Source organism: Leuresthes tenuis, unplaced genomic scaffold (genome assembly GCF_036924035.1).
Source record: "Leuresthes tenuis unplaced genomic scaffold, fLeuTen1.0.hap1 SCAF_15, whole genome shotgun sequence".
Classification (NCBI taxonomy): Eukaryota; Metazoa; Chordata; class Actinopteri; order Atheriniformes; family Atherinopsidae; genus Leuresthes; species Leuresthes tenuis.
The window spans coordinates 14393869-14403716 of NW_027325369.1; the positions used below are offsets into that span (position 1 = coordinate 14393869).

The 9848-nt window shown below is 38.2% G+C and overlaps 1 protein-coding gene across 1 annotated transcript; it reads right to left on the reverse strand.

Annotated features, from left to right (window-relative positions):
• Nucleotides 1–1979: 1979 nt before the first annotated feature.
• Nucleotides 1980–5895, reverse strand: plek2 (pleckstrin 2). The gene is made up of 9 exons (XM_072365229.1): nt 5778–5895; nt 5483–5647; nt 4952–5136; nt 4744–4835; nt 3949–4136; nt 3746–3847; nt 3319–3402; nt 2975–3053; nt 1980–2582 (listed from the first exon to the last, which is right to left on the reverse strand). The coding sequence occupies exons 1-9, from the start codon at nt 5847–5849 to the stop codon at nt 2455–2457; spliced, it is 1095 nt and encodes a 364-aa protein (XP_072221330.1). The 5' UTR covers nt 5850–5895; the 3' UTR covers nt 1980–2454.
• Between the last annotated feature and the right edge of the window lie 3953 nt (nt 5896–9848).

Here is a 9848-nt window from a genome sequence, read left to right on the forward strand (position 1 = left end):
GAGAGAGAATTGTCTACAATTAAATGAAGACAAAACTGAGATAATTCTGTTTGGTAGCAAAGAGAAGAGAGTCAGCATTGGTAAATATCTTGAGACTCGGGCCCTTACAATCACTGACCAAGTTCGTAACCTTGGAGTGTTGATAGACTCAGATCTGACTTTCAGCAGCCACATCAAAGCTGTAACGGTTTTTTAACTGGACTTCCCAAAAAGAGCATTAAACATCTGCAGCTCATCCAGAATGCTGCTGCTAGAGTTTTAACCAGGACTAAGAGATCTGAACACATCACACCAGTTTTAAAATCCTTACACGGGCTTCCAGTCAGTCACAGAATAGGTTTTAAAAGCCTACTGATGGTTTACAAATCCCAGAACGGTTTAGGCCCAAAATACATCTATGATATGTTCAGAAAATATAAACCTAGCAGAGCTCTTAGATCCAAGGACTCAGGTCAGCTAGTCCAGTCTAGAGTCCAGACTAAACACGGAGAAGCAGCATTTAGCTGTTATTCTGCAAACAAGTGGAACAAACTGCCAGTGGAGATTAAACTGTCACCAAATGTAGAAATTTTAAATCCAGGTTAAAAACATTTCTTTTCTCATGTGTCTATGCATGAAATCTGCACGGTATCTTTCAACTTATCTTGACTGTTGCTTGTTTTTATTCATTTTGATTAATTCTAATTATTTTATTTCTTTCTCTTTATATTCTCTTACATATTTGTAATGCTTCTTCCGCTCCCCGCGGCAATGCTTTTATTTTATGTAAAGCACTTTGAATTGTTTTGTACATTAAATGTGTTATACAAATAAATTTGACTTTGAATTTGACTAAGAACAATTATATCAAAGATTTTTATGATAAGTTCCAATGTCAGTACAAATTGATGTAACGTCTCTCAGAGCCAACATGATGTGCCCAATTTTATCATTTTTGAACACCATCAAGGCTTCTCTTGAAAAATTCAGTGTTAAAACAAGTCAATGGTTGTATATCTCTATCTATAGTCCACATGAAAGTAGAAAAGTGCACTTAGTGTGTCAAAGTCGAAACTATTTGTTGAGGAAAACTGGGTCCTGTAACTGGTGCTAACATAAAAAATTACAATGCTGTTTCTCTTGTTTGTCTTTATGACACATTGGTGGGATAGATATTTCACAACTTGGGGCAGGGCCTTCCTGCGTGATTCACAAGAGCAAATCCAAGAGTTTCTGAGATCATTAAAGGGTTTGGAAAGAAGAAAAGAAATCTGATTATTTTTTCTTTTTTGGTCTTATGACTCTCATACATCTCTGACAGTTGACACTGATATTTACAGGCAACCCTGTCTCACAGGGAGATTTATGACTGGTACATTTGTCAACCTTTCTTAAACATACTTATACAGCACTTTTTTTTATTATTGGGAAGACAACATATCCTTAGGCACTGTCAGGCAGTCCTCACTCGACATGACTGGAATAGCGATATATAAACAGTAAAACGATATATAAACAGTAAAGCATGAAAGCAGTAAGCATGTAGATTTTTGTAACTGTCTTTGTTATATAACCACATACATTCAGTCTAACCCCAACAACAGTGGCAGAGCACGATATAAAAATAAGATAGCACAAGTAAGAGGTAAGTCAGAAAACGCAACAACTGTGGAAGATTTTGTGCAGATGTAGTCTCAAAGTATCAATCTGTTGCATGATAGGCCATAAATTTGTGTTGTGCGCCATATTATCCTCTTTATGAGCTATTGTGATCAAACTAACACTCAAGACACACGGAACGTGGACATCACATAGAAACTTGTACGCAGACGTAACACGTTTATATGCTAATAAATCAAAACTTAAGGTGTGTTACGACGGTAACTGTGTAATCTTTTAGCCTTTCTAGTGACATTGCAACAGTTTAAACTGTGGACCAATATGTTTTTTCATGTTCTGTCATTCAGCTGGGTTTGGAAGAGGTTATGAGTCATAAAGTCTTGGGGTCCCAAGTTTAATGTTTATTGTTTTTCACATATTCCTTTAGGTGAAATTCTTCAGCTACAAACTGGTAACCAAAGCTGGCAAGCGGGAAGTTACATGTTACAAAGAGGTACAGTACTTATTTCACACAAACTGTATCTGAAGTTGCATTGATAAAAAAAAAAAACTGTGCAAATGATTATATTTAACAATTAAAAATAATTATGTAAAACACAAATACTATAAAATAACAGAATGATTAGAAGCAAAAGTGCTACAAATGTCAGGCTTTCAAAATCTCCTCTCACCAACCACAAAACATTAAACAATCAAAGCACAAAAGAAAAGAAATGAACACAAATTTTACAAACTGAGGCATCCACTGCTGTTTTTTTTACTTTCATGGAATGAATAAATTTAGTTATTCTTACAACAGCCTAAATGAAAAGAGCTGGTATGTCGGAGAGTCAAGTTTCAAGGGAGTCCACAGTTTTATGTCTGGTCTCTAATTGCATCAATCCAGTCCATCTTGTCTTGGTGAGTTGGGGCCTGGATGAAATAATGAGTATCTGACTGAGTGATGATTTTAAATAAGTTGCCTTGAATGTTGCCTTTCACACCTTTGTGGATGGAAAAAGTTTTATCAATAAAACATGTAAGATATATAAACCAGCTTTGGACAGACAGCCTGACAGATACAAGCAGATTTTACACATTACATGTGTTTTGATGTGTCACTTCAGGATTGACTGTTATAAAAGATGGGATGCATTTGATGAGGAGACACAGAGCATGTCTTAACTCCCAGTGCATCGCTCCTTTTCAGAGCACTATCAAACTTCCCTTGACTTTTTCAGTGCTTATTGGTTAAGCATAGAAATAATCTCAATAAAAGAACACAGAGCACAACTGCTTCTTCGTATTATCAGTCCGTTGTTGTCATTTTTGGTCGAAAAGTTCAATAAATAATGCATAACTTTATCAGGAGTCACAGGTGTTTGAGTAGACATACCTGAGGGAACTCCATTATCTTCCAAGGAAGACACCAGACACCCTCGCAGCGTGAAGCCACCCACTGGGTTGATGTCATCCTGATGAGTGACACAATACCGGAAAACAGATTGAGTCAAAGACGAGGTAGCATTGCTGGTACTTACAAGTTATTTATGAGTAATGAGGGCCTCAGAGTCATACCATGAGGTAATGACTAACAAAAAAGCTGATTTGTTTGGGTTGTAACTTACTAGTTTGTTATGAATTAAGGTTTCAAAGGTTGTATAATGTAATTTCGCTACATAATTTAACTGTCGAATATTACCATCCGCTCATCTTTCATAGCACTATAAATGCACTCACCTTGGCAGAATCATAATAGTGAAGGAAAGCAGGCTCTGAGCGCAGCACAAACAGTCGTACCTTCCAGTTTTTCCGTCTGTGTCCCTGTTTAAAGATTAGCCACAAGTTCAAACATAAACAACTGAAGACACCCCACAACTGTACCGCTCAGAACTTTAAAGGAAAACGTCACTGGTGACAGCTGTAATGTTCAAAACCTCCATGGCAGATGTTGTTTTGGTTCTACAACATAACGGCTTTTGAAAATATTCTAAAGCAATCCACAGTTCTCTCTTTGCTGAACTTTACCTAAGTCATCTACTTTGCAGTAATATACGTTGATAGGTTAACTCTGTCTTTAAACTGAAAAACAAGTGTCTAACCTAAATTACTGCTTAACAGGATTTTTTCAGCGTCTTAACTCGTGACCGATTAATTGTATTTTTACCTGTTTCAGCAGATATCCTCTCTTTATCACTTTCCCGCTCAGTTCCACTGCAGACAGCGACGTCTGAGCCCTCACAGTGCCTCTCTTCTTTAAATTGTCAGACTGAGAACAGAAAGGGTTGTAAATGAAGCAAAACTAGATATTCTAAACGGGGCAACATGTAGCACTGAGGGGAAGATACTCTCAAAGTCAATGCAACATACAAAGCTGTACAGTGCAGTGGAGTCATCCATGAACTGCTCGCTGAGGCTGGCGGTGCGAAGGGCTTCCACGCTCTTCAGGCCCACTGTACGCAGGAAGCCCTCCTCCTGCAGGGTCGAGGCCAGTGTCACGGCCTCCACACGGGTCAGAGCCAGCTGCATGAACACCATCCAGTCCACCACAGTTGAACCTGCAGGCACATCATACAAATACCCCATGAACACAGACACTCAGACAGATCATTGAATGGGTTTTCTGGGGACAGACCCAGGGACCCCTGATCTAACAGCGTTATGATGATATTTCACTAATGATGATATTTCACTAAGAGACACAATACAACCAAAGTGAGATGCAGTAGAGATTTAAAACAACCACAAAATGAACAACATAACAAGCAAAAAAAAACAAAAAAAAAAACACGAGAAGATGTAAAATCATTGATTTTAAAGGAATACAAAGAAAATGGCCGAAACTTTGGCTAAACTACAATATAACACAAGCAGGTACGCAAGACAACCTAAACTGAGGAATAAAGCAATCATAAAGAGATGGAAAATGACCAAAACAAGACAAAGAAATAACAAAAATGCACAGTTGGAGAAACAGTACTATAAACCTGTCCGTGAAAAGGTTGTATTTTAATACGTCATTTAGAAAATAACATTGGTACAGAAAGTAGCTAAAATCCAGTTCTGTGTATTTAATACTGATTGTTTTAAAAATGTGTACAAGCAAAATGTATGTGACATCAGATCAGACTAGAGCTTAAATGTGGAGAAAAGTTGATGATTTACCTGAGAAACAATTGCTGTAAATGCTGCCATGCTCAACATGATTGCTTAACTTGATTCCACTGTGGACATCATACATGGAGTCCAACACCTTGCTGTAAAAGAGAGTGAAAAAAGGGGTCTTGCGAGGATGAGACAGTGGTATGAAAAAGCTTCAAGCAAGCAGTGAGAGACAGTGAAAAAAAGGTCATCTGGGGGAAACAAGGTTTACCTCAGTTTGATGTTGTGCAACTGGGTTTCAGTAGGATCTCTCTGGTCACTCGCCGTCTCACCGTCATTCACCTGCAACTTGCTGACTGCAGCTGTGATATCAGTAGCCCACTCATCTCTCTCCTCCCTGGAACAAGCTTCCAAAAAATGATCTACCCCATGCTTAGTATGGAGCTTTATCACCAACTATTGAAAAGCACAGAAAGGAGAAAAGTTTTTTAAGTAACAGAAAACTTGGCAAAAAATAAGTCACAAGTTGTTCGTCAAAGTAAGGCAGAAGATGGAGATCATGTCAGGACAAAACAAAAACCTGAGGCAAAATATGTTTTCATCAAGTAAGGGTGTGGAAGATCAGTGCACAGGACCACGCCTTTAGTGTGCTTTCTACTTGTAAAAAGCATGAACAGGAAAGGAAAACACTGGCTAGAACATGTGGTAGAACAAACAAAATGGAAATGAAGTGTTCGTCTTTATCTTATATAGTATGTATATCTTTTTAAGTACATGTTATGTGATGTATGTGTTAACTTACTGGTCGATTCTCATATTCTAGGAAAGGGCACGTTATCACACAATCTTTCAGCAGGATCTTCCCTCGCTGACAGGAGTTTCTCTTCCCTCCTTCATATTTGTAATACAGTAGCTTGTCTGGCATCAGAACAAACCAACGTGCCTTCCAGTTGTGGACAATATGACCCTGGAAACACATGAAAAAAAAATTATGAAAATTGTTCTGTTCTCTGAAAAAGAAAAGCAACACACACTCACTCTATGAAAACTATATTTTACAGCCAGCATGTATTTGTGTTTAGAAAAACACATCTTACCCTTTTCACAAGGAACCCCTCTCTTAGAATTGTGTTTTTCTTGCCTGTACTCATGTTCTTCAGTGTGACCATGAAAAATGAGATTTGCCTGTTCTTGCCTGCTCAGGTTTTTTAATGTTGAGAATGAGTGCGTCACACTGTTCACACCCACAAACACTCCTTCCTTAACCTTGTGCTGTGATCATGAGCAGTTCCTGCTTGCCATCACACGAGGGCATACCAACTCCTTTGGAAACTCAAGATGGATGAAGATGTTTTATAAAGACCGGCATCTACTTGCTCCACTATGACCTAATTCTCTGACTTTTAGTATGTGAAGAATTTGGTTCCTGGAAATGAAACCAGAGGGAACATCCTTTTTGCAGAGCAGAGATTTGATCCAATTTTGACAAAATTCAGCAGCTAGTGGCTGACCACTGTCATGTCTCCTCTGCAGCAGCTGTACCCAATAGATGGACAGTGGGGTCTAAGCACCTTTCTGATGTTTTTTACTGTGCACATATGTCATGGTAATGAGACTACCAGAAACAAGCATTCCTGCTGAGACTCCTGCTTCTGCCAAACATCATTTCCTTTTTTCATCTCCCCACCCTGGCCTGTGGCTTTCACAAAAGCAACCAGAAAAACAACAGTCACTTCAACTTGACCACTGAAAATGATAGTAGTACACTTTCAATCATGATTTCTTTAAATTATCTTTAGGATCAATTTAAAGAGCTGTAAATATTAATATTAATATTAATACGAACCACATTGGGATAAATGTGTTTTATTCATTGTGAGTAAATTAAATAAACACAGCAGTACAACAAAACTTACATAAAGAAAATGAAAGAATGAAAAACAAATTCCATAGATTTGAGAGCCACTTTATGTGGAAATGTATTTATATACTTGATGAGAATTGTATCTGACTGCATCAAACAAAATGTATCTACATGAACATCAAGACATATATAAGATCGTCTTATGAGGGATATATACTGTACACATTCTTGTGGGCTGCTGTGGCCTAATGGCTGTAGTGGTTGTCTTCCAGTCAGAACATTGGTGGTACAACCTCCAGTCCCTTTGTGCACCAACACAAATCCCCCACATTGCTCCAATATGCCTGATTATGTGTGAGTGTAGAAGTGAAAAAAGTGCTGCATTTATTGCATTGAGTGCAAATTAAGTAGTGCAGTATGGGTGAATGAGAAACACATTAGAAAGTGCTTCGTAAAACCTATGTGGAGCATGTTCCTAAGAGACACGATAAAAACACACCTGCTACATCCTCTCTCAGAAATGGAAGCCATACCACCAGAAATGGAGCCTTGCAGTGGAAGTGTAAGCATGGTAGCACAAGTTTTATTTCACACTATTGCTAGCAGTGCTGTGGGTTTGTGACAAAAAGCCTCAGCACAGAAATACAATGACACGTATGTGCACCCTGGACCACATAAAGTGACCCAAATCAGATTGCGACATAGATGTTTATAGTATGTGATCATATCAGAACAATCTGGTAGGTCTATTGCAGGGATTTCACAAAATAAGAGACATTTTTTATTTTTCTCCAACAAATTTTTTAGCGTTTTATAAGCTGAGGGGGCCATTTGTCATGTAAAGCCTGTCCCTATGAGGAGCAGCAGGAGGTTTTTAGAGGAGTTCTCATATCTGCCTCAAGCCTACTGTAAATTTTTCATTGCATCTCCCTTGTGAGGAAAGCTGTATGCGCAAGTTTGCAATTATGAGAAAGCAGCAATGAGCAGTGGACTCCAGCAGGAAGCAGCCCAAAGAATCTGTTAAGCACACAAAGACAACAAAAATAAAATAAAAATATGTCCTGCTTCGTTAGACTCAGCCACTTTCTTATCTTTTTCAACCCTCCTTCCCCATCCGGTTTGATCTGGCTTTGATGAAGTCTCACAAGTGTTAGTTTTGTTTTGATACCAAGATGGTTTACACAGAGTTTGTAATTGCAGAGAAATACTCATTTTGGGCATATCATTTTCCAACAGGTACCCCAGAAAGACTACTGGGGTTGAACAGGTTAAGTCAAAGTCAAACATGATTATTTGAGATAAAACCAGAGCGTAAAGCCAAGTCACATGTTAAGGAGTGTCTGGTATTCCTTCTGTGTAACATTAACCATAAATCAAACATGAATTCTGACAAATAAAGATGATGGTGTTTTGGCACGCAAGGATATGAAGGGCTCTGACGCAGGTCGGCCCACATGGGACACCCGGTTGTCCTGGTCACACACACTTAAAATGCAAACACTCGGTGCACTCTGTTTTCTTGGTCTACAGCCTTATTGTTCGCTGGGTGTGTGTTTGCATGTTCATGTCCACAGCTGGTTACACAGCAAACGTTGGTCAATCTAATGCTTTATTAGACTGAAATGCGGGAAGGATTCTCATTTGACAATTGACAAACAGGAGACTTTTTTTTTTTCACTTCAAATGGTAATAGTTCACGTTAGAGTTGTCCTGTTAAAGAAAAGATTATTTTTAAAGCCTTAAACTTATTTTTTGTCTTCAGAATATATATAGTTTCTTTCTGGATTTTACTTCTTTGGGTAGTTAAAATAAAACTCCATTCCAACTGATGGGAAATTATTTTTCTTCAAGCAGCAAATGTCCTTCTGCGCAGTCATTCTTCATCCACAGAGGATGAGATTGGCTAAGTACAGAATTGACATTAAATTGCCTTGTAATAAATGTTGAAATGGGGAAAAAACAGGGTGTTGCAGAGGCAGGAAGAGAAACACTGTGGCAAATTCTGCGGCCTAAAGACATCTTAATCAGAAGCTTGTTCAATAAAAAATGACAGGTTGACATAACACTTTATGGTGGTTAACCTATTTCACAACCACAGCAGAGTATATGTGTAGTCTACAAGCTGTAAAACTTAATTTCCTCTGATGCCACAACCCATAGTAATATGGCCATGCGTTGTTTATTTTTTCATTTGAATTCTTCCAATTTAACAGATCCTTCGTCTTATTTGTGTATTTTCTTTTTTTTATATGCCCAGTCTTCAATAATCACACTTCACACTTTTACAAATGACACCTACTTTTATTTACAGTACATTTTTAAAATCAATAGATTATTTGCAATGAAAGGAATAAAGTGCTTTTTACCAAAAAACCAACAGCTAAGCTTTGAGATATGTGCTGCTGTCTTAGTCCAGTAACAATGACATCCCATAGTGTTGGATAAAAGCTTAAGGAGAGCCCCTATAGCACACTTTTGAAGTCAAGTAGTTTTTTCACCCTAAAAGACAAAAAACAACAGTGAGCTGATCCTAACATGAAGCGCCTGTGTAACCTTAACCAGGAGTCGATTACTCGTACCTACATTCATGGTTGTCAAAGGCAAGTTGAAACACATTCGTGAGGAACACTGTTAGACTGAGTATGACATCATTCTAAATTTTCAAGAAAATTGGCAGTGTAGTCTTTAGAGCTACAGACCTGCTGCTGTGGATACTTACGAATAGAACAAATGGTTGCTACACTTTGCAGTACCTAACCCTGTTAAGGTGGTCCTCATACATTTGTTGAAAATAAGAAAAATGCAGAATATCACTAGCCATATCCTTTAACGTGGATATTACTTACAGACTATTAACACAGAGTTTCTAATACAATAAGTTTGCCCTTGTGGTCCCTTTCTCTGTTTGTAAACTTAAAAATCATGTGAAAAAGAAATTACATCTTCTTTCAGCTTTACCTATCAGGACAGGATGTGGTCTTCACCAAGGTCTGAAAATTAGGTAACTACACCGTCAGATGAACAACAGCACGTGGTATATTACACTGTGTTGTTATTCTATTTACAATGATTAAGCCAAAAGGCAGAACAAGTGTGTGAAAGACTTTGTGCATCACACGAGTCGACCATCTTTACTTTTATCTGTCAGACAGATGGCCTTCCATTTGATTCAAGAATACTTTGGTATACAAAGAAGCTCACAGTGGACTTAATGACTGCAAGGTGCCCTAATCTTGGGGCTTCAAAACAAGCCCAAATCATCACCACTCCACCACCATGCTTTACAGTTGGTATGAGGTGTTTG